The 26,766-nt window shown below is 36.7% G+C and overlaps 1 protein-coding gene across 1 annotated transcript in view; it reads right to left on the reverse strand.

Annotated features, from left to right (window-relative positions):
- Nucleotides 1–26,766, reverse strand: part of DMD (dystrophin) — a 1,998,908-nt gene that overhangs the window by 1,277,870 nt on the left and 694,272 nt on the right. The window contains exons 22-25 of the mRNA XM_049644567.1: nt 21,102–21,247; nt 17,623–17,835; nt 14,687–14,800; nt 13,560–13,715 (exon numbers count right to left, since the gene is read on the reverse strand). Of these exons, the coding sequence (XP_049500524.1) occupies nt 13,560–13,715; nt 14,687–14,800; nt 17,623–17,835; nt 21,102–21,247 (629 nt within the window). The remainder of the gene's footprint in view (nt 1–13,559; nt 13,716–14,686; nt 14,801–17,622; nt 17,836–21,101; nt 21,248–26,766) is intronic.

Here is a 26,766-nt window from a genome sequence, read left to right on the forward strand (position 1 = left end):
CAATACTAGCGTACATCAAGAGGTAAGAAAAATCTCAAATACACAACCTAACCTTACACTTAATGGAGCTAAGGAAAGAACAAATGAAGCCTAAAGCGAGAAGAAGGGAAATAATAAAGATAAGAGCAGAAATAAATGGTATAGAAACAAAAAAAAATCCCATAGAACAGATCAATGAAATTAGGATCTGGTTCTATGAAAGAAATAATAAGATTGATAACCCCCTAGGCAAACTTATCAAAAAGAGAAAGGACTCCAAATCACGAATGAGAAAGGAAAAATCACAACACCACAGAAATACAAAGTGGCATGAACACTGTTCATTTCAGCTTTGAAGGTAGCAACATATTAGAAACAAATCCAAATGTGCTTCCACGGAGAGTAAGTTAAATAAATTGAGATACACACACACACACACACACACACACACACACACACACACAATGGGATACTATCTAGCACCAATACATCTGTACTGAAATGAAAACTGTTCAGTATATAATTTCAAGATTAAAAAGCAGGTTGCAAAACATTATGTGTGGTAATAGGAGACTTGTGATTTTAAATCTTCATAGATTCCTGAAGTACTAATTTTTTAGAGAAGAATGTATTACTTATTAACCAGAAAAACAGCAAAACTTTAAATATCTAAAATAAAATTGTGAATGCTAATCACTTGTTACAAAGTACCCTGTTGAACCACACTGAGGGAAAAATTTTAATTTGGTACTAGAATGATTATATATTGTGTCTCTTTTACTTAAAAAAAGGAACTCTATCCCAATGTCATCAATTCTTTTCTGTGAAATTAAGTAGAGTTCTATCTTTCAAGTAATGTAATTTTAATTGAACAGTCTTAACATATAATTGATAATTTTAGTATAATAACGCTTTCATGTAATCTACCAAATACTAAATATGTGCAGAACCATATTAATTTTCTTTATTCTTTACAACCATCTTAATCCTAATATAATAATATTAAAACAACTTTCAGTTCTTTACTCTCCTTGGTGATCCATTGAAATGTAAATAATTGCTTCACTGTGACACAGCTAGAACAGTATGCCTAACAGTTATACTAATTAAAGTATAAAGACTATTTACATAATCAATGAGCCTATAATCAGTGTAAGTAAACAGGTTGCTCAATTTCTACTTAGATCGTCTGCTGTAATCTTTTCAGGCAGTTGGCAAAGTGACAATATTAGAATGACTAATGGAACTTAGCCAAAGACTTATAGTAAAAACAAACAAACAAACAACAAACAAAAACACGCACATACATGCTATTAAACTAAACCAGAAGAAAGGAATCAGGACTGATTTTTTTTTTTTTAAGGAAAACCAGGCAGGAAGTCATTCTGAGGTGACAGCACAAATGTACTGGAAAGAACATCAGCTTTGGAATCAGGATACCTGGACTCAATCAGTAGCAAGTTAAGTGAACCTGAAGACAACACCTCATTTTTCTTTATCTCTGCTCTATAACTAATCTAACAGTTGGACCACATGATTTCCAAGGTCTTTTCGAAGCTTAACATTCCATAGTTCTATGCCTGATCAGACAGAGATATTAATTTTTTTGTTTCATATTTTAGAAGGATCTATAAAAAGGTATAGGCAATTTTTCCCTTACCTTTGTCATATTAGTGATGCAAACATTCTAGCCTGAAAGTGTGCAATCTACCCCCACAGTTTAAGATGACGTTGCCACAACTAAGTACAGAACAGAAAGTTCTTCGTATTTCCTGTTCTAGAATTCCTGAACGCAACATTCAGCATTGCCCTTCCTCACTTCACTACCTGCCCTCCACCCCCGGCTCTATTTACATATAATTGACATATAACCCTTTATAAGTTTAAGGTATGCAATGTGATGATTTTATAAATATACATACTGTGAAACAATTACCACAATAGGATTAGTTAACACTTCCATTACCTCACATGATTCCCATTTTTTTTTTTCTTTTCATGGTAAGAACATTTAAGATCCACTCTCTTACCAACTTACAAGCATATAATGCAGTATTGTTAACTATAGTTACCTGGCTATACATTAGATCTCAAGAACTTATTCAGTGTATAACTAGAAGTTTATAACATTAGATTGAAATCTCTCCATTTGCCCCACCCCCAGCCCTGACAGCCACCACCACTACTCTATTCTACAGTTCATCTTTTTTAGATTCCTCATAGAAAATTATACACTATTTGGTCTTCTCTGACTCATTTCACGTAGCACAATGCCCTCAAAGTTCATCCAAGTTTTTGCAAAGTGCACGATTTCCTTTCTCATGCCTGAATAATACTCCATTGTAGGTATATATGTAATTACGTATGTACGTGTATACACACACATATATGTATATGTACACCATATCTTCTTTATACAGTCATCCAGTGCTGAACATTAAGGTTGTTCCAGATCTTGAGTTTTGTGAATAATACTGTAATGAACGTGGGGGTGCAGATACCTCTCTGAGATTCTGATTTCATTTCCGTTGGAACTATATGCAGAAGTGGGACTGCTGGATAAGATAGCTCTAGTTTTATTTTTTTTTGAGGAATCTCCATATTGTTTTCCATAGTGGTCACACCAATTTACATCCCCATCAACAGTGCACGAGGGTTCCTGTTTTTCCACATGCTCATCAACACTGGCTCTCTCTTGCCTTTTTCGATGACAGCCATTCTAACAGATGTGAGGTCATGTTTCACTGTGGTTTTGATTTGCATTTCCCTGATTAGGGTTGCTGAGCATTTTTTCATGTAACTTTTGGCCATTTGTATGTCTTCTTTGGAAAGAGCATCTATTCAGTTTCTCTCCCCATTTTTAAACCAGGTTGTGTTTTGCTACTGAGTTGTACAAGTTCCTTGTATATTTTAGCTAATGACCCCTTATCAGATACATGGTTTGAAAATATTTCCTCCCATTCTGTAGGCTATCTTTTAATTTTGCTGATTGTTACTTTTGAGGTGCAGATGCTTTTCAGTTTGATGTAGTTCCATTTATTTTTCTTTTGGCGCTTGTGTGTTGGTGTCATATCCAAAAAATCCTTGCCAAGATAAACGTCAAAGAACTTTCTCCCTGCGTTTTCCTCTAAGGGTTTCATGGTTTCAGGTATTTTAAGGCTTTAACACATCTTGTCTTAATTTTTGTGGTGTGAGTTACAAATCTAATCACATTCTTCTGTGTGTGATTATCCAGTTTTCCAAATACCACTTATTGAAGAGATCTTATCCTTTTCCTGTTGAGTAAGTCTGACTCCTTCATCAAATATTAGCTGACTGTATACATGAAGGTTTATTTCTGGGTGGTCAATTCTCTTCCACTTCTTTATGTGTCTATTTTTACATCAATGTCATACTGTTTCTATTGCTAGAGCCTTGTAATATAGTTTGAAATGAGAAGGATGATGCCTCTGTCGTTCTTTCTCAGGATGGCTTTGGTCATTTGGGGTCTTTTGAGGTTCCACACAAATTATAGGAAAGCTTGTTCTATTTCTGAGAAAAATGTCATTGGATTTTTTTTAATTAACGTTTATTTATTTTTGAGGGGGGTGGTACAGAGAGACAGAGGCAGAGAGAGAATCCAAAGAAGACTTCACGCTCTGAGTTGTCAGTACAGAGCCTGACACAGGGCTCAAACTCACAAACCACAAGATCAGGACCTAAGCCGAAGTCAGATGCTCAACCAACTGAGCCAGCGAGGTGCCCCTGTCGTCAGAGTTTTAATAGGGATTGCAATGACTCTATAAATGGCTTTGGGTAGGATGGACATTTTAACAATATTAAGTCTTCTGACCCATGAACACAGGATATCTTTCCATTTATTTGTATTTTCTTCAATTTCTTTAATCAAATCCTATAGTTTTCATAGTATAGATCTTTCACCTCCTTGGTTAAGCTTGTTCCTTTTGTTTTTGATACTATCACAAACAGGATTGTTTTATTTCTTTTTCAAACATTTTGTTGTTAGTGTATAGAAATATAACTGATTTCCATATAGTTCTATACAACGATTTTGTATACTGCAACTTGACTGAATTTGTTTATTAATTACAACAGTATTTTGGTGGAGTCTTCATGACTTTCTATATACAAGAACACATCACCTAAAAACAGACAGTTTTATTTATTCCTTTCTGATTTGGATGCCTTTCTTTTTCTTTCCTAACTATGTTGGCTAGGATTTCCAGTACTGTGTTAAACAGGAGTGGTAAGAGTGGGCACCCTCTTCTTGCTCCTGATCTTCGAGAAAAAGCTTTCTGCTTTGCACTACCCAGTAGGACCCTGGCTGAAAAGTTGTCATATATGGTTTCTATTATGTTCTGGGGCATTCCTTTTATACTGAATTTATTAAGTTTTTTCATGAAAGTTTGTTGAACTTTGTCATTTGTGTCAAACTTTTTTTCTGCATCTATTTAGGTGATATTTTTTTAATCTTTCATTCTATTAATGCAGTATATCACAGCATGTAGTATATTTTCATATATTTTCATGTTAGCAATTAACATCCTTTAATTTCAGCTTGATCTCCTTTCAGCAGGTGTTCTAAGGCAGGCCTAGTGGTAATGAACTTTCTCAAATTTTGTGTGTCTGTCAAAGCCTTTATCTCTCCTTCATTTTTGAAAGACTACTTTGCCAGACAGTGTATTATTGGTTAGCATTTTTTTCTTTTTATTAAAGTTTGTTTATTTGAAAGAGAGATCACAGTAGGAGAGGGGCAGAGAGAGGGAGGGAGACAGAAAGAATCCCAACCAGGCTCCACACTGTGAGCACAGAACCTGACAGACGTGGGGCTCAAACACGTGAACTGCAAGATTATGACCTGAGCTGAATGAAGGCGGATGCTTAACGAAATGAGCCACCCCGGGGCTCCAGCAATTTTTTTCTTTCAGCACTTTAAATGTATCTTCCCAATGTCTCCTGGCCTGTAAGGTTTTGGCTGAGAAATCAGAAGAAAATCTTATGACGTTCCCTTGTAGGCAAAAAATGTGAAAATAAGTACAGGGAACCTCATTTAAAATGGAGTCAGGAAGGCCTGAAGAGAAAGCTGTCACAAATGTACCACCCCCCTTGCAGCCTACGTAACCATCAGGAAGAAGGAAGCTCTCTTCTTACCCCAGGAAACAATATGCTAACTAATGCCTATAGTCAAGGAGAAACTGCTAAAACCTTAAACTCTGCTCTTCTCCAAAAACCTTTTGTTCAAAACAACCTTCCCCAATTTCTCCCTAAAACCTATTAGCAGCTGACCTTGCTTTTGTCTCTTCAGACTTGCTATGGTTTGCCATAGTTTAATTGTCCCAAATTGCATCTCCTCTACTATTCCCAAATAAACTCATTTTGCTAAAAAAAAAAAAAAGGGGGGGGGGACTAATTTATTTTATTTTTTTTTAATTTTTTTTTTCAACGTTTTTTATTTATTTTTGGGACAGAGAGAGACAGAGCATGAACGGGGGAGGGGCAGAGAGAGAGGGAGACACAGAATCGGAAACAGGCTCCAGGCTCCGAGCCATCAGCCCAGAGCCTGACGCGGGGCTCGAACTCACGGACCGCGAGATCGTGACCTGGCTGAAGTCGGACGCTTAACCGACTGCGCCACCCAGGCGCCCCGGGACTAATTTATTTTTAATGTCTCTTGGGGAATATGTTTTTGAGTTGAGTTTTTTTGGTGGCCTATAAGCCTCCAGAATTTAGATGGTCAAATCTCTTTCCAGATTTGAAAAGCTTGCAGCCATAATTTCCATAAATAAGTTCTCTGCCCCCTTCAACTTGATCCATTCTACTGCTAATGCTCTTTATTACATTTTCCATTTCTTTCATTGTATTCTTCAGCTCTCAGATTTGTGTATTTTTAGGATTTCTGTTTCTTTTTTAAAAAATTTTCATTTTGTTCATTTATTACTTTCTTAATTTAACTGAATAGTCTTTATTTTCCTACAGCTCATTGAGTTTCCTTTGAAAAACTATTTTGAAGTATTTATCAGATAAGCTGCAGATATCCTTATCTTTGAGACTGGTTACTGGAAAATTATTATGATCCTTTGGTGGTGTCGTGATTCCTTGACTGTCCATGTGCCTTGAAGCGTGGCAACGCTGTCTTTGCATTCACAGTAAAAGTCAGCTCCTCCAGTCTTTACTATCTGCCTTCAGAAGATAAATACCTTCTGTCAACCTTGTTAGGGATTCTGAGGCTATCTGAGGCTTCTATGAATATGACTGTTCCCCAATTCTTGTTCCCTACTGTGGGAGAATTCTTACCCTTATATGGCTTCCCTTCATCCTGCAAAAACCATAGTAGGTATCGACAGCCTCCCTTTTGCTTTCCTGAGAGTGGGGCTAAATGTTCAGGTGTGTGGTCTCTCCAAGACTTGCAGATTTAGACCAACCTTCTGTGCATGCTCATTAGCATCCTACAAAAGCTCACCCTTGTCACCAGCCAGAGTATGCACAGGGAGCCAGCCACAGGGTCGGGATGCAAGTGGGTGTGGCATGAAGGGCAGTCGTGGTGCTGTGGGAAGTTGGAGAAAACACTGACCCCAGTGGCTGGTAGGCAGAACTCCTGATGGAGTCAGTGATATTCTCACGATCCGTGTACTTGTAATACAGTTTCCAGCCCTGGTTGCTGTTCTCCCAGCTGCTCACTACCCCAAACTGGTGGAGCTCTGTACTGTGGATGAAGGACAGAGAAATGTTCCTCTTTGTTTAACACCCCCGCATGGCTGTGAAGCTGGGTACTCACTCACATGGTCTCACTTTTCTGCACAGGAGAAACCAGGGTTCTGGTAAGAGCTCTCTTGGCACTGACCTGTGTCACCTTGGAGAACGAATGATGCAGGGAAAGTCAGACCTTTCCTCAAACCTCTCCAATGCATCCAGTCTCAGATTTTTTTTGGTTTCAACAGTATATTTGATCTTCTCCACTTGACTCTTGGACCTACAAAATGGCTCCACTTTCTGTGGGTGGTTTTCTAAGTCAGTGTTCTCCAGGGGCTATCAGACCATGGCTGAAAATGGCTGGAGAAGGTTCATGGACTACTGCAAGGTCAACAGGCAGTAGACCCTATGGAGAGGGTGAGAATCCTCCCAAGTACCTTGGCATATGGTGCTGGATCATACACCATCCACAAAGGCACAGGGAGACAAGAAGACTTGACTTAAGAGTTTGGGCTTGGGTGAATGGAAAGATGAAGTTTCATTTATTCTTCCAGGGTGACTACTAGAATAGGAAACTGAGGAGTATATAAGGAATTTGAGTCACATGCTAGATTTAATGTATCTATTCATCAATACAGACGTATTGACTCAGAAGATGGATATACAGATTTAGGAAAAAGTCCAAATTATAACAAAATTGTGGAAGCAATAACTTACACGTAACATTTAAAGCCATAAAGCTGAATGAGTTTACCTAGAGATTTAGTGGTGATAAGGAACAGAAGAAGTCCAAAGATGGAGCCCTAGAATGATTTCAAGTTTAGAGGTCAAGGCGAAGGAACCACTAAAGGTATTTATAGTGGTCATGGAAACTGAAGGCAGACTAAGAAAGAACCAAGAGAAAAAGATGATAGAGAAGCCAATCAAACAAAGATAAAGAGTAAATAATGGATTTAATGATGTGAATTCACTAGTGACTGTGACAAAAATTGCTTCAGTGAGTGGTGAGGATGAAAACTTGATTAGGGGGCATTCAAGACAGAACAGGACGAGTGGTATGGAAAGAGTTTCTGTAAAGAACAAAAATGGAGAAGTGGCTGGAAGGAATGTGAAGCAAAGGTTTTTGTTTGTTTGTTTGTTTTAGACTTTATTTTTATGTAATCTCTACACCCAATGTGGGGCTAGAACTTACAACCCCAAGATCAAGAGTCACACATTTCACTGACTGATCCAGCCAGGCACCCCAAGGGGTGTCTTTTTTAATGATAGGAAACATTACAGAATAATTTCCTACTGATGGAAATGATCTAGTAGAGGAAAGAAATACATTTTTTTCTTTAAAAGTTTATTAATTTTGAGAGAGAGAGAGAGAGAGAGCGTGAGAGTGAGCATTCAAGCGGGGTAGGGGCTAACAGAGAGGGAGAGAGTGAGATTTCCAAGCAGTCTCCACAGTCTCATTGCAGAGCCCAATGCGGGGTTTGAGATCACGAACCACAAGTTCATGACGTAAGTCAAAAATCAAGAGGCAGACACTTACCCGACTAAGCCACCTACACACCCTGAAATATACTGCTGATGTAGGTGGTAGGGGATGTTTAACAGGTGCCTTAATGTCTGTGCTGAAAAAAGAGGATGGTATGCAACATATAAGTGGAAAGGCTCGTCTTACATAGGAGTAAACACAGGTCACTCGTGTTAACAATGGGAAAACAGAGTCGTTAACTAACGTGCAAGTCAGTGGGAGTAGATGCAAGCTCCCTTCTAAATGTTTCTATTTTTCTCATTGAAACACAAAGCTAGTTAACTGCCATACAGGAAGGAGAGAAGAAGAACTGGCAGAGATCTGCAAAAAGAAATTTGTGAAATACTCATCAGAGTGGTGGGGCTGTGAATGGATATGAATAATGCAGTAAGATTACCAATAAGCACCAAGGGGCTATTTGAAGTTTGCACGCATGATTTCCAAATGAGACTAGCCAGTTATGATATGTGTTTTCCTCCAGCCATGTTCATCCGTCCCGGTACTGGCACAGCATCAACTGAAAAGTGGATCTGATCTGACCTTATATCCATGTAGGATACTGTCACATGGATATAATATAGAAAGACAGGAGAGGACAAGAGAGTTGAGGGAAAACACAAGGGGTGCTCTTAATGATGGATTATAGAATCAACTTTGAGTAAGGAATGGCCAAGACAAGATTAAATGCTTTTCTAATGAGAAGCTGGTAAGATCACTGCATTATGCATTCCATTAGGAAGGAAGAATTTTTGAGGTTGGATTACTGAGGAAATGAGCTGGAAATTAAGGTGCTGATGGTTGCAGGGTAGGGTACCTGAGGTTGAAATTATGGAGAAGTATCTGGTAATGACAATGTTTAGGTTACGGGGCTGAGACCGGGTAGCTATGGTAGAATAGAAGACACAATCATCAGAGGAGCTTTCAAGGTAGTGAAGGCTGGAAGAATCATCTGAGAAAATATTGAAATCAGGAAGAATTATGACAGTAATGACAGTAAGTCCGTTGTTAAAATATTCAAGAAATAAGGAAGAGTGACTGAGGGATCTGTGGATGATTGTACCCAAAATATGCATTGAGTGAGAAAAAGACAGTGATTTGCAACTTATGACAATGACATCCTTCTAATCTCTAGACTCAGTGTTTCTTGGTAACTACTATAAATTTAGAGCTGCTAATTAAAAAAAATATATTTACGCACTGATTACTTAGAAACGACACATGTTTTATAATTTTATATATGCAGGTTTATGTCTATTTTATGTCTGCTTATTTTATTTACCACGCATGTACATAGTGGTTACTCTGTGCTAGGTACTCATCTACATACTTTACAAGATTAACTCATTTGATCAATATTATAAAATTCTTATAAAGTAGGCATTAATATCCTCACATTCTCAATACGGGGAAACTGAAGCAGGGAGAGATTAAGCAACTTTTCCAGTACCACACACGTAGGTTATGGTGGGGGCAAGATCTAAACTGAGGCGATATGGTTCCAGAGCTCCTGGTCTTACTATGTTTGCTCTGAAACCATGAGAAATCCTTCTCCATCCTTAAGAGTTTTTGATTTTATCGGCCAAGCATTTCAGGGAAGTGAGCCTCGGAAATCTTTTCATTGTGAGATGGGAGTTACCTTATATAAATGACATCTCTGTCTTTATATACATAGTTTATACACCCAGTTCAAGATGTACTTCTAATGGTCTACTTCTCCAAAGTAAACATGACCAAAATGGAAGTACTGAGTAGTCTACTAAGCTAGTCAATATTGTTCCTTCTTCAGGCCCAAGTCTTTCTTTCATTAGTTAAAGGCATTGTGGCCAACTCTGTTGCATAACACAGGAAACTGAAAACATTTTGATTCCTCCTTGACTCTCTGGACTCTTTACCAGCAAGCACTCTTTACCAGCAAATACTGTCATTTCCAATAGGATCTGATTAAAAGAAGAAAGGAACGTGCCATGTTAGAAAAAGAATAACAGTCAAAGGTGGGTATGAGTGTAGAATCCATAATCAAAAATATAACAAGGAAGAATTTGCCTAATTGGCAAAAATACGGATAAAAGCTAAGACTACATTATATAAACATAACGTTGAGCACACTGAGTGAAATAACCTTACTGGAGACAGGTCTTGCTGGAAAGAGTTTCAACAAAGTTTGAATCACACGAGCACTTTGGCCCAGTTTTCCCAGAATAACATATCCCTTCCACACAATATTTGCTATATAATGAGAAGATACACATAAACAGTAATGAGAGACAGAACAACAAGCATTAAAGTGATCTCCATCTCTACTGACGATTTTGGAAAAAATCGGGAGAGGTTTGGACAGTGAACCAAACATAATGTCACCAGAGGATGACGTATTTCAAATTTCTTGTCTCTCCATCTCCACTCATGCCCTTCCTGTCCTTTGCCAGGAGTACTTTCTATCTGGACAACTGCAGTTCTTGCCTGTTTCCGCTTGTGCCGCTTCCAGCCATTCTTCATAGAATAGGAATATAGAGAAAAGTTTTAAACAGCCACTTGAGATGATGCCACTTCTGTATCTGGAAGCTTAATACCTTCCCAATGCACTTAACGTGCATACTAAGTCCTCACTATGACTCATGAGACCATTCACGACTTATTTCCCCCCGGTTTTCTCCTGGCTTATACTGCCCCACTTAGAGAGGCTTCCCTTCTGTTCCGCATACATGCTCACTCTTCTCCCCTGCCTCAGCACTTTTTCCCACTTCATCTTAGATCCACACTTTCCCTAGTCCCCATGTCAAAGTGTCAGGTTCTTTGGACTAATCAGATGTCAGCTTTCATTCCACCTCTTCAGAAAAGACTTAACGGTCTACCCAACAAAAAGCAGGCTCCCTGCTCCTTTACTCTCATTCAGAGCATTCGGATTGCTTCCTTCAGAGAATCCGTCGACATTAAAATTAGGCATTTGTGCAATATTATGTTAATTCATTTACTTTCCATCTTCTCTACTAAACTATACCCACCATGAAGACAGATATTTATCATGTTTATTTTCTTCCCTACTTAACATCTGTTACAAAATGTTTAATAATATATACTGAAATATTCTAATAAGTAATTAAGAAATCCTAAAAATGTTTCTCTAAAAATTATGTAATTGTATGTATATTAGTTTCTTTAATAACCATATAACAAAATAATGTAAAGATATGTATAATTATGAAATCCTTCCCTTCCTCCTTTCTTCTTTTCAGTATGGTCTACCAACTTGTGAGTTATTTGAATGATGATTATCCTTTATTTTAGAAATAACTAAAATTTTGCGATTTTTTTTTAGTTTTTATAAATTTATTTTGATAGAGAGTGCACACGTGCATGCAAATCGAGGAGAGGCAGACAGAGAGAGAATCCCAAGAAGGCTCCACACTCTCAGCACAGAGCCTGATGTGGGGCTCAAATCCATGAACCATGCAATTATGACCTGAGCCAAAACCAAGAATTGGACACTTAACTGACTGAGCCACCCAGGAACCCCTAAAATCTTGGGGTTTTTTATTTGGATACCAAACTTTTAGAATTTAAAAAGCCAACCATTTTATACCAACAAAATCAAATCATGGGATCTCAAAGGATCTCCAAGTATATCAGACATTTGGACAATTTTGTCTCTAATTTTTTTTTCAGATTCTGGCATCTAAAAACAAATGAGTTAATTTTAACCCAAGAAAGAACATCACACCCCATTTTGTGTGTAGCCATTTCTATAATGCATAGATTTACAGTTTCCAGTGCTCTCTGGAGCCCTGAACTGGGCCCAATACTCAAGCTTGGCTTCCATACTTTTACTGTACTGTCTGACTTCTGTTCTGGATTGCATGATACCTTTCTTAAGAAACACAGATCACTTGCCCATAAGATCAGAGCATACACAGTGTGATACATTCCATGGAGAACCAAAGAGATGTAAAATATTCTAGGATGTGATGAAAACACGGATGGGATCTATGGAATTTTTGTTATGAAGCAGGCTAATGTGTTTATACCTCTCTTAAAAGGCATATCTGTGGTGTATGTTATAGCAGACATAAGGTCTTAAACAAGGACATTTTAAGACTAACTTGAGATATTTCAAAAATTACACTTCTCCAATATGCAAAAACCTTGAGGTTTCAGTAATACTGTTGTGTGTATATGTATGTGTGTGTGTATGTGTGTATGTATGTGTGTGTGTGTGTGTGTGTATATATATGCTATCATTTTCCCTCTTGCTCTAAATTGGTGTTGTTCTTTCCATTCATCCATTAGAAACATTCAACAAATGCCTTTCATACTGGCCTTGCAGGAAAACATAAATGGTATAATCTATTACCTAAATAATATTTTTTTTTTCCTGAACATTCCTTCTAGAGCCGGCTTACTCCAGAGAAGAATGCAAGGTAGCTGACCCAGGGCTATCTTCGTCTGTGAGTTAATAGAACTGTTGAGCATTTGCCAGTGACAGTATTAGCTGGGTGACTTGCCTTGCCTTTTACTTTTCTAAATTCTTTACTTTTTCAAATTTAATTTTTGCCTTGTGGCATGATTTCTTTTCAACTTTGAAAGGTTACTGAGAAATAACGAAAGACTGGCTGTGTCTAATACACATAAGATGAAACCTCTTATTAACTTCAAAAAAGGTACTGGTATACTGAAAAATAATCACTGCTTTAGGTCAAAATTTCATCTTACGAACAAGAAGTATTCGATATATAGTACTTGTGTATATAATATTTAATTTTCCAGAATGCAATCTCAAAATTAAAAGTAATATCTATAAAACACTCTGCTGCATAAAAATGAAGCACTCGGATATGCAGAGTGATTTTGTGTTTTATTTCCCCCTCTGAGCTATTCGTAACTATTTCCCAACTTTAGCTCATTTATTGAAATAAATGTAGTAAAGAAGCCAAACTTGCCTATCTTAATAATCTGAAGTGAAAATTATTTATCATATTTGTACATGCACAGAGACTACTCATTCATTTTATTTCTGTACCAAGTATACAAGTGTAAAGTATGTTCTGCTAATCCAATTACTATTACAAAGTTATGCACAAGAGCAAACATTCGATGAAAATCAGACCTTAAAAACAGGACATTGTTGTTCAGTATGTTCAGTATTTAAGGTCATCTCAGTCAGGATCCCGATAAGATGAGTATATACTATTTAACATATATACTATTAGAATGATTTTTTATGCTAGACAAAGGCTAGTTTGAAGTAACCATGCTTTACGGCATCGACATACTCAGAGATGAAACTTTCAAAATGGGCGATGGTAAAGGGAGACATTAAGAAATCTTAATTAGATAAAAAGAGGCAAGCTGCAGCGAAAGAGACCGTACGTACCTGTCGGCATACGTAATCCCACTGAGTGTTCAGTTCTCTGAGCTCTCTCTCAAGTCTGCAAGCAAACTCTGGCTCTGCTTCATTCTTTATCTTCTGTGCACCTTCATTGACACTGTTGAGACTGGGCTGAATTGTCTGAATATCATTGACTAAAAGCTAAGGAAATAATTCAATTTAAGCCAGCTGCAAAAATTACCACAACATACTCGAAATACAACATAGAGAGGAAACATATAATGAGGATTCATGACACCGCATGTACGTCCTTTCCTTTAAAACGTGATATACACCCACCTACAGATGTCTCAGCTTTACAAAAACTGTTCAGTGGTTTTGATGCTATGAATCAAGTACAGAATTATCTGTATTCTACTTAGATCAGATACAAAAGGAAATAAAATTATTATTCCTTGTTGGAAAAATGTGTGAAAATGATGGGCTTTAGACATCACTGTTTTTGAAATGATTTCGGTTTTCAAACTCAGGATATTGCTGCAACTGTTTATAGCATGATGGGTGTGAAGGTTATTTGTAAGCTGGATTTGTTTTTTGGTTTGTTTTTTAGCTTGGATTTGCAAAGCGAATTCTTTAAAGAGCTAGATTACTTTCATTCCACGACATGACAATGGCATAATGAATATCATTTCCAAAGTGCGTATTGTGTAATAATAGAGTACAGTGCAGCAGGTCTGAGTAGAGCAACACAGTATGACTCAAAATCTGCAATAAGACACAATAAACAGCTCAAAGGTTTCGTTGCCTTTACATTAAACTTTATTTTACACTAAAATAATCTTACAAGTGTTGAGGAAAAGATCATGCTTTTCTCTTCCTCATTTATCCAACCCAGTTTCTCAACCTTGGGCACTGCCATCAATTTAAACTGGCTAATTCTTTGTTGTGAGGGGCTGTTCGGGGATACACACATTGAGGGACACACACAGAACCCCAGGCCGCTACACACCAGTAGCATCTATCCCACACCAAGCTGTGACAAAAATGTCTCTAGACATTTCTCAGTGTCCCCAAAGGGAGCAAAATAACTCTGGTTAAGGACCACTGACATAACCAAATAATAACTTTTATATAAAAGACTGCATACGATAGGGGTCCTATAAAAATCTTACCCTGCACTGTTTCAGCTGTTTTTTCAGAATTTCTGAGTCCCCGAGGGCAGGCCACTCGTCCTTCAGGAAAACATCAACTTCAGCCATCCACTTCTTCAGAGTTTTGATGTGATTCTGGAATCAGAGACCCATTTTAAGCATTACTGGGGTGCCGATTTCTCTTAACACAATTCATCACAGTGATATTTATGAACACATGCCCAGGAACAATTCCCTTGTTTGAAGGATATCTCTAAGTAGCTCTTCAGGAAAAGAATATTTTTACTAAGACTGCATTTTTATGGTCCACAGTATGAGCACTGGTGTATGAAGTCTGCTATTGTTAAAAATAAAAAATTACTACCAAATGTGGTTGTATGATGTTACTCTTGAGAACATTAAATCATATCCCCCTCTAGAGAAATTTTAAGTTACAAAACAACTCATGATAATACTAACAATGTGCCCTTACAGTACATAAAACAAACTATGAACAATAAACTCAATGTAATGGTGTCTTTATAGCCTCCCTAAACCTGAACTTCCACAAATTGTTTTCTACAGTTGACAGTTTAAATAGTCCCCCTAGTTGGGAACTTTGCAGAACAAGATTTTGTCATCTTGAAAGAGAAAACTTCTGATTTTAATTTCTTATTTGCTTGACCAGGCTGAAGTAATGATCGGGTGAAAAATGTCGTCTTTTATCATTTATAAATAGCCAAGTATCTCCCATTATTCTTTTTCATATATTGCTTTTTACCCCTCCTGCTTTTTTTGGCTACTTTTCAAATGTATGATTTTCGAGCTCCTTTATTTTCCACACAATTCAAATATGCTGCCCAGATGTGCTATTTTCTCCCTTCTTAATTAAATTTCTGTTGAAAATATGTGCTTCACAGAAAGCTTCCCTTTCAATATGATTAATAGTGCTTTTCAAAAGCATTTGACTAAATCTAAGAACTTCAGTTCTCAACATTATCATCTTGCTGATATCTCTGGAGTCTGGTTTTGCATTTCTTCCACATCACCACTGTCCTAGTTCAGATCTTATCACTGGCTCCTTGATTACTGCATTAGGTCTTTTTGGTATCTGCCTCAATCTTACCCTATGCTAATCCATTCTCCACTCTCCATGTGTCAGTGTTTTTCTTCTGTCCTCCTTCTTCTTATCACAGTGATGCTTTGAAAACAATGATATCTTTCCCCCCTCTAAAATAGCAGAAGTTCCAAATTATTATTACTTTTAATTCCATCCCTACTAGGTTGTAATTCATGTTTCAAAGCACGGCATCTAGGACCACTCATTATCTACTCCTAGGTCATTTTTCTAATAGTATATTTTATTAATCTCCAAACATATTTTTGTCTCTTCAAAAGTGAACCCCTTCTGGCTAAGAGGACGTATCACTTCATTTTGTTACGTACCCTTTTTTTCCCCCTCTTTATCAGCTGACTAAATTCTACTTCTTCAAGGTGTAGCCCAAATAACCCATATTCCAATAACATTTCATAACCCCTTTGCCCAGTGTATGTTGGACTTCCTTTCTGTCTACTGTCATAATGTTTACCACTCTGTTTAATTTACTTCCTACGTTGGCTGGAAAATGGCCTCCCAAGGTGTTCATGGCCCCATCCATGGAACCTGTGAATATGTTACCTTATATAGCAAAAAATACTTTGCAGATGAGATTAAGGATTTTGAAACGGGAAGATTATTCTGAGTTATCGAGCCAGGCACAATGTAATCACAAGGGTTCTTAGTAAGAGAGGGTTGGGGGTAAGAGAGCTAGAGAGAGAGGCTGTAAGATGCTCTACTGCTGAACTTGAAGAAAGAGGATGGGATTATCAGCCACGAAATCCAGGTCATCTCCAGAAGCTAACAACAACAAGGAAACAGATTTTCTGCTAAAGCCTCTAGAAAAGACAGCCCTGCCTACGGCTTCATTTTAGCCCAATGCAACTGATTTTGGACTTCCGACCTCTAGAACTGTAAGATAACAAACTTGTGTTGTTTTAAGCTACTAATTTGTTACAACAGCAACAGGAAACTAACACACTTACCATTTCCCTTCACTAGAATATGAGCTCCTTGTTGGCGAGGACCATGTAATTATATTCTCTTCTACCTCTGATACTGGTAAAAGTGTGTGTGTGTGTGTGTGTGTGTGTGTGTGTGTGTGTGTACACATACGTTTACATGTAGAGACCTGTTCGTAAGTATATTGTGCTTTATAGAATGTTTTAGGATTGCTCATTTTTTTTGGTTCGTAAGCAGTAAAAACAAACAACTAACAGCTGAACTGAGACTTAAACCCAGAAGCATGTTGTCCCAATGCTTTCCAGCATGCCACGATGATGTCCAAGATTCATTCTAGCATTAATGTTTTTCTTGGTAATTCGCCACATAAGAGAGGTATTACTTGGATCACTAAATATTTTAGATTTTAAAATGTAATTGTTGGTTTACTATTTTCAGCTTAGCTGATTAGTAGTATGGTGGCACCATTTAAACAACTTAAGTCAGTAGGAGCTGGTCTATGGCATGTAATAAGGTCAAATTTAGATACACAGTTACAAGTAAAATACGCTGATAAAATGATATGGCTATATTACATGGTAGATAATTGTTTTACCTATATTTTAAAGGACAACCAGACTAACGGAAAGACTCGTTTTGAAAATTATTAAGCTAAAAATATGTTTAAGTCCTATCGGTTTTGGGGAAAAATATAATTCTAAAGAAAATCTAAGAAGCAGAACTCTTAATTATGGTTTTCTTAAACATGCAAGAAAACCCCCACTGATTTCACAAAATTGTGTGTCTTTTGATCTCATCACTGAACTTGAAGAAGTATGGAGGTTAAATGTCTGTTTGCCTTTAAATTTATAACACATCACTAGGGGAGAAACAAGCAAAGAAAAAAAAAATGAATACAAAAAGTCCAATCCTGACTTACCTGAATTTTTCGAAGTTTTGCCATTTGCTCCTCTAGCTTTTGGCAATGCTCAAGCAGCTGAGAGGACAGCTTCTTCCAGCGGCCCTCAATCTCTTCAAATTCTGTCTGGTACTTCCGGCTAATATCAGATGGTGCTTTCCTTGACATCTCTTTCACAGTGGTGCTGAGATAGTTTAGGCCACTTTGTTGCTCTTGCAGGGAACTTTGTAAAGCCTCAAAAATTAAAAAAGGGAAAGTACATGTATACTAATTGAGGAATAATAACCAGTTTCATTGTACAGTTTCACTTGCAAGTTTCAGCTACATGTATTTGAAGTGAAAGCTATGTGGGGCACCTGGGTGGCTCAGTCAGTTAAGCGTGCCACTTTAGCTCAGGTCATGATCTTGCATTTGTGGGTTCAAGCCCACATCGGGCTCTGTGCTGATAGCTCAGAGCCTGGAGGCTGCTTTGGATTCTGTGTTTCCCTTTCTCTCTGCCCCCACCCTGTGTGTGCTCTCTCTCTGTCTCTCAAAAACAATAAAACAAAATGTTCAAAAAACAAACAAAATGAAACCTATGTGATTGAAACACCTAAAAAACAGATGATGTGCTGCAATCTATAGAATAACTAGTAGTAATTTAAATTATACTGTTTATGGGGTGCCTGAGGGGCTCAGTCTGTTGAGCGTCCAACTTTGGCTCAGTCATGATCCCACAGTTCGTGAGTTTGAGACCCACATCAGGCTGTCTGAAGACAGCGCAGAGACAACTTTGGATCCTCTGACTCCCTTTCTCTCTGCCCCTTCCCTGCTCACAGTCTCTCTATCTCAAAAATAAACATTAAAAAAAAAGACAAACTAAATTCTACCGTTTATCATAAAAGTAATTTGCACATTAATATTTTATTTAAAAATCTATGCCTGTTTTTATGAACAACATCAAATATATCCAAAAGTGTATCTTAATGGACCAGAGTTTTAGCACACCTAATTTTATTGTATCTTCTGTATATGAGTACTGTATTTATGATACTGTTAGGGAGCTTCATTTCATTCTACTGGGCTTTTATTAAGACAATTTCTGACCTTTCTAGGTAAAAACCTAACTAAATCATTTAGATACATGGTATAACAAAACTGACTAAGTTATCACTGGTCTACTGATGCCAATTAACTATAGTTTCATATTTTTCACAATTTTTTGCAGGGATATAATGAAATTCTAGGAGAATTTTTGGGAGAATTTATAAAGTTGGTTTTACAATTGTTCTGTGTTACCTATGCAATTGCTTACAACAGGATGTCTATCTTTAGGTTTTCCCCACTCAATATTCATTTGTTACTTTCTGGTTATGCAATAATAAAAGGTCAAGATAAAACACGGAAAAAATACCCACTTACATATATGATTTTATGTAAACTTCCAGTGTTTCTATGTATACCTAAACACTGAATATGTTATTATATACGCACATAAACAATCATCCCTTCTTTTACAGAAAGACTTATAATATCCCGCAAATACATCAATACATAACTTTTATAGTTGTATAATGTCTTATGCCTATTTTGTGGCATTTTATTTTTTTTTACTCTGCTTTAATTTTACTTCATTAAACTCGATTTATTATTTAGACAATATCTAGCATGCATATAACTACATTTTGAGCTAGGCCCTTTTTGTGAGCATTTTGCCACATCATTAAGTCTTTTTCGAAAACATAAAATTTAATGGCTTCCTGGTTCGTTTAACCATTTCCCATTATTAGCTCTACAAAGTAACTTCTAGCTTTCCACTCCTGTAAATTATGTTTCTGATCTACCTATCTATCCCCATCTGTTTGATTCTTTAGTGTATTCTGATTACTGCCTACGATAAAGACTTCATGAAAACACTATTCACATGTATAACATCATGAATTCTTTTGTATGTTATTAGCAGTGGTGAAACATTTTTCTCAGCAAAATTTCAATTCAATTTACGTTCCCACCAGAAAGTGAGAAGGGAGCTCATTGCTGCTGGACCTGCACTTATTATATCATTTTTTTGCAACTTAGATGTGAAAAATGGTGTTTCATTTTATAAACTAGTACTTCGTCCTTTCCAATTCGACTTACAACTTTCCATAGGTTTAATGGCTGTTTATGTCTTTTTTTGTGACTTCCTTATTAATGACTTTCTCCCATATTCAGACAAATTTTTTCCTCGGTCTCATCTTTCTTTAAAATCGCCTCCAGTATTTTTAGAGTATTTGCAATTGTGTCCAGTGATTTGTGTGCTTCTCTATCATATGTTTTAAAATATTTTACTTAAAAATTTCTCCAAAAATTATGCTTATTGAAATGTTTGGAACATTTTAACATATGTGGTATTTTGCTTTGTTGTAACATCTGATACAAACTTCTAACTACATCTTTTTGAGGTACTTAATACAATTTCTCAATAATATTTACAAATAATTTTTGTCTTCAACATTTTTTTCAGAAGTTTACTCCCCTGCTCATCTGCCCACCATTTTGTATATAGTTAATCCATTCCTCTAATTGCTATATCTTTGTACTCTTTTTGAAGTTAGAGTTCTATTAAGTCACATATTCTTTAAAGTGAATTTTTAAATCATTCCAAGTATTAGAAACAACAACATAATGAAGAAAAAAGAAGATCCAACAATATTAGGTTGCTTGGTGTGATAGTAGAGAAAACAGTCTAAACAGGGCAATATATACTGAGAAATTTACATAAAAGTTTTTAAAGAAATAATTATAAAATCACTTTCTTAAAAAAATTTAATTCTTGAAAAAGAACTCTTCGTATACAAGTCACATTTTAATATTGTTCTTATTTCTCAAGATGGAGACATATCTCAGCTCATAAATATAATTAATGAATGCTTTCTTGTCTTAAAAAATAAAATGTGATTGGATATACAACATGGGCTTTTCAGAATTGGTAGGAAAAGTATTCTAAAATCTCTTACAAATTATCTTTTTCATTTCCCATATTAGTATTTTTTATTACTTGATATGAAGCTGCTAAAAATTTAGGTAATAAAACTCAAAAACTAATTATGATATTACAAAAGATTAGAGTTTAAAACTTATTTTATAACGACACTGATTTTACCACTGTTTGGGAATGTGAATGGAGTTATAAATCAGGAAGCAAGGGGTGGGGGGAATAATACTACAGCTTTTATAATCATCAAAATCCATGTGTCTGAAAATACATACTAAACAATAAAGAATATACTTCATACGCAGACCATGACACTGTCTTCAAAGGTGGAATTTCTGTCTGAGGGAGAGAAGGCACAAATGCATAAAATATGACATTTTTTAAGTCCTCATTTTTCCAACTGGTACACCATCATACTTGCCACAATTATTTTAATTCTATTATTTTAAGGTTACACCACTGTGAAAAGAAAAGTTACACCAATGTGACTGCTTGATAGATGACATCTGCACTATTTGCTTCAGACAGTCAAACATTCACAGACCTGTAACTCTTCAAGTCTCTGTTCCATGATGTCATATTCAGTAACAGTAACCTGAGGTCTAGAGAGTTTGGTTTCTGACTGCTGGATCCACGTCAGGATGGTACTCATGGTCTCCTGATAGCGCATGGGTGGCAATGTGTCAAAAACTTTATCAAAAGGGAAAAGAAGAGAATCATTTCACTATTTTCAACTTTGTCATTACGTTTTCCTAAGTTGTCAGCAAACTCAATCACACTGCTAATTACAAATATTTCCAAGTTGCAAAAACTTGAAGATATAAATTAAAATGTGATTATGACATTGAAGATAAATTCCTACTACGTATCTCACATTTTGATAGAAAGTATACACACGTACACAGACACATTACAGTGAATCTTCATGTCAGCCTTGCAAGTTCACAGGGTTAAAGCCATTTTCTTTTAAGGTAAGGAAATGGCCAAACAGAGAGGCTGCACAATTTGACCATGGTGCCAGACAAGGTACTTGGAGGAGAAACCAAGCAGAGTACATGTATCCTGACTTTGAAGGCTACTCTTTTCGTGCGCTATCATTTACCTTCGGAGAAAACAGTGTCTTTATCCACAGAAGTTGATATTTTAAATTATATCCTGTCACTTCTTATTTTGCTAAAAAAAACCTCTGTGTACTTAGTATGTGTCAGAAACTCTAATACTATCATTGTTACTATCATTCTTAATTCTTACCTGTGAGAAATGTGTTTTTAGTCTCATTTACAGTTGAGGAAACTGAGGCTACAAAAAAAGGTCAACTAATTTGCTCACACTCAAGAGCCTAGTAAGTGTAGAGCTTAGGATTTTAAACCAGGTTTATCCGGTTTCAAAGTCAAAACTACTACTCAACAGCATACTTTCCCTGGTATCTATTTATGTATAAATTAGGGAATGAAAAATATATTAAGGAAAGTGTAATTTACGGGTATGTATATGCACTTAAACCATAAGTGTGTGTGTGTATGTGTGTATATATATATATATACACACATACACACACATATATATATATATATACACACATACACACACACATATATATATACACATTTTACATAACTATAATCGTATACATAGTTAAATTGTACCTACATTAAATGAGAGAAAATAAAAATTTTCAGATTTGTCAGATTATAAAAAAGTGATAAGGTAACATGTCCATGGTAGAAGTGTAAAACAGTTAATTTGTAAGTAGTTGTTGTAATATTGCATGTTGCCCCAAACTCAGTAAGTAAGCATCCGCCTATGTACAGATTGAGGGAGGGAAGGAAGAAGGAAGATGATAGATAGATAGATGCATAAATGCACAGATATACAGATACACAGATAGATACGGTGAGCCATAAATTGAAAGAACCCAATGCTTTTCAGCACAGGCCAGCATAAAATAAAAATCTTTCAAATCTAGAAAAAAGATACACACTGAAACATTCCAAATGATTAAAAATTTGATCAATTTTTACTCTATTAACCAATGTAATTCTAGCTATAACTTAGGGAATAATCATGACCTGATACATTTTCTTTCTGTTTAAACAAAATATGCATTTAGGCAAAGTATGCATTAATTTGCATAATTCAATAAACAATTCACATTATATAAAGTCTCCAGTTCCCTTTAAAATCATGAGAAACTAATAAAGATCCAGACCAGCATTACATGTAGACACTCTTTAGTGCATGCATGGAACATCTTATTCCATATCTGACTCAGAGTGTTTGACTGTATTTCCTCCTTTGCTATCTGGATCCTGAGTAAATGCTCTGGGTGTTTCACAGGTAGATTGCATTGGAGGAGCTGGAATTCAAAGAGGACCTACCAACTCCATAGCTCCTGAACTAGCCCCCTTAGTTCCTATGTGTAGGTTCATCAATCAGGAAATACTTGTATCTGAAGAGCTGTAGCAATTGCTACCCAATGGGTCTGATATCACACTCAAGTCTGCCTTCTTTCTAAGGGAGGTCCTGATTATCTTCTCCCTTCTTCACCTTCCTTCTATATAATGAAGTGAACCCTGTTCATCTCTGAATTGTTGAGTTTTTTCTGTAAAACCGCTTCTCATCTGTATGCAGGTGCAAGACATAAAGTCTTCTCAATGAGAGCTAAGCCATACTTCCACTCTATTCTGAGAGAAAGCAGAGGACTCGTAACATGATCAAGAAGTACCTCTATATCTCCCATGTAAGTTATCTAGCACAAGCAAAAGCCCACACAGTTTAAGATCCTCCCTAGCCTTTCCATGTGTGTTTTCGCTTCCTTTAAATCCAGCTCTGTGTTCAGTTTTTAAAAGTGCAAAACTGATTTATGAGGTTACATCATGGCATAAAACTTATCGTTACTGTTTCTTTTTTTCTAGAATTCTCACCCATGGTTCATAGAAGGCCCTCTAGACCGTTCACCTCTCCAGACTCACCTTTCATCACCCTCACCCCCCTGTGCTCCAGGGACACAAAACTTCTCTGATCCTGGCCTTCACCTACTACCCCTAGTCTTATTAATCCCTACTGATCGTCTGGCTTCTGTGTTAAGCAGTTCATTCTCTAGGAAAGCTTTGCTTACCTTCCCAGCTTGGGTAAGTCTCCTTTAGTTTCAGAGACCCTTAGTTTCAGGTCAAGCACTCATCTCAAGCTATAATTATAAAAACACCAGCTTGATTTTGTGATTAATGGCTGTGATTTTTTCCCAGTTTTCAAGTATAATGACAGCAAGAAGCATGTGGTTTTAGCTCAGCGATTGATCCCCAATGACCACTATGGTATTATAAAAGGAATCAGTATGTGTTGGATGAGTAACTACAGGTTAGAAAGTGTAACCTTGAGCACACACACAAAAAGAATGCCTTTGCCAGGAACACAGGAGAAAACCAGTATTTGGTGAAGCCTAGAATCTGAACAAGAGGAGAAAGAATTTACCTGGAGAATTTAGACATTCTTCTCATTCCACCTATTAAATCTTCTCATTCCACCCACGGAACCTTCTCAACACTGAATAGCTTAAACTGACTTTATTCCTCGTCTCCTTTCTCACTTCATGGTTTCTAGACAATAGGTAGACTTTCTTTAATTGCATTTTTCTGGTATAATTCATTTGTAAATGTACAAATGTACAATGTACACACACGTTTTGATTTTCTCCTGGAATTCTTTTGTTTTTTTTTTTTTAACGTTTATTTATTTTTGAGACAGAGAGAGACAGAGCATGAATGGGAGAGGGTCAGAGAGATGGAGACACAGAATCTGAAACAGGCTCCGGGCTCTGAGCTGTCAGCACAGAGCCCGACGTGGGGCTCAAACTCATGGACCGCGAAATCTTGACCTGAGCCGAAGTCGGCCGCTTAACCGACTGAGCCACCCAGGTGCCCCATCCTGCAATTCTTTTGACAAGCAACAAAATCATGTTCAAAACTGTATCACTTAAGAACAGAACAATAGATAAGGTAACAATTTTTATTATATCCTAATGAGGAATGTTTATATTTCTATGGAAATAGGACCACCACTGCATTATAAAAAGCTTCTACCTCTCTCTGTGTACACATACATATGAATAAGAGATATATATGTATATATTTAATATTTGTGTATCATTTATTAATTCCTTAAACTATTTATTGAGTGTCCATTTCAGCCTTTGTGATATCCTTTAGGGATACAATAATTTAAAAAACAGAGTCCCTATATTCACTGCCTTCACAGTTTACTCATGCAGCCAGATAATACTCTAATATAGTTTTGATCAGATTGTAATTAATTTTATAAAAGAGACAAAAAGTGCTGTGACAGTAAACAATAAGAACAGTACATTTACACTGGGAGCTCATAAAAATTAACTTTTGGGCAAAGATATGAAGGAGTAAGAATGAGCTGTGCTAGGGCTTCTGGGAAAATACACAGGGCTCTGAAGTAGGGAATATGGGATGGTTTTCAGGAAATGAAAGGTCAATATGACGTAGAGAGAAAATAAGCACGAATGCAGCTGTAACTGGAAGTAGGCAATGCCCCCATTTTAAGCAGAGCCTTGTAAGTACCTTTTAACTAAGACCAAAAGCCAATCATTGAATGTATTATATGCAAAGGTGTGACACAGATTTTCTTTAAGAAAAATCTTTCTGGGGGCATCTGGGTGGCTCAGTTGGTCGAGCGTCCAACTCTGGATATCAGCTCAGGATCATGATGTCACAGTTCATGAGACTGAGCCCCTTGTTGGGGCTTGGGATTCTCTCTTTCCCTTCTGCCCCCAATCCCCACAAGTACACAAGTGCGCTCTCTCTCTCTCGCTCACTCTCTCTCTCTCTCTCTCTCAAAAATAAAGAAATGCACATTAAACAATGTTTTAAAAAGATAAATCCTTCTGGCAGAAACATAGCAAATAGATTTCTCACTGTCAACAATGGATAAAGTGAAGACAAATTAGTGGTTCAGGCAAGAAACCCTGGTAGCTTGGACGAACATGATGACCATTAATAAGAAAAGAAAGTTAGATGTGAGAATGATATGGGAGACAAAAATGCATGGGGTGGGAGAATGAAGAGCAAAAGGAGAGGAAGTGAATGAGGGACAAGGAATATCAAGGACGATTCTGAGGTTTCTGACTGTGTAGCTCCATAGATGTTGTTCTTGTCCCTGATACTGGAGGAGCCAAAGAGAAAATTGTTGTCAGGTGCAGAATTGCCCACCATGGGTTTAGCTTCTTGGGACTCCAAGGGTTTGCAATACCTTAAGATACTTAACTGGAAAGGCAAGGGAATAGATGAGCATAAGAACCCAGCACTTAGTGGATAGCAGCAGACTGGAGATAAAACTTTTTTGCTTACAACATACAATTAAAGCCAAGGATACCTTTACTTATATAGTTTCCTTCTAGATGTAAAAAAGCATTTGTTATCAAGCATGATTTACCTAGTAGCTGAAAACTGATTATAAGGCACACAAATTATCTCATTTAAGCCAGACTTACTTGAGAATACTAGTGAAGGATTCCTAATTCTGTTTCAGATTTAAAAGTAAAAAAAAAAAAAATCTGGTGCAAAGGTCAGCTGCACCCAAGGGCAAACTCAGTACAACCTGTTCTACCTATATGTCAGTGAGATATTTGTGGATGCTGCCCTAGGGACCCCAATGTAAAAGTAGACCTAGTCCTGTTCCATCTAGGGAAGTTCACTGTCTTCTTTTTATGTACAAAGAGAGATTAATAACTCAATTGATACTTTTCTCTTGACTGACAGTAATGAGAGAGTAAACATATTTAAAAACCTACTATCTTAAAGGATTATAAGAGTGTTATTAACGTCCTTTGGTCCAGCCCAGATCCCTGAAAGAAAAAAAAAGGCCTAAGGATTTAGTATTTCCCCAATATTGTTTATAAATATATGACATTCATCTCAAAATAAATATTCTTATGATGGTTTCTACTATTCTTTTGCTAAAGTGCCATTTAAAAAATATAGATACATTCTTAATGTTTCATGATTATGGAAGCATATTCCACAAAATTAAAGTTAATATAAAGGATTATAGTTTCAGAAGCACCTGTTGTGAATACTGGGAAAGTGAATGTTAAGGGCTACCATGCTGAACTACTGTTTATCTTGAAAGGTACAAAAAAAAACCATTAATCTCCAGTCCCTTAGTATAGCCATATGAAGGATGGC

The sequence above is a fragment of the Panthera uncia genome, chromosome X (genome assembly GCF_023721935.1).
Source record: "Panthera uncia isolate 11264 chromosome X, Puncia_PCG_1.0, whole genome shotgun sequence".
Classification (NCBI taxonomy): domain Eukaryota; kingdom Metazoa; phylum Chordata; class Mammalia; order Carnivora; family Felidae; genus Panthera; species Panthera uncia.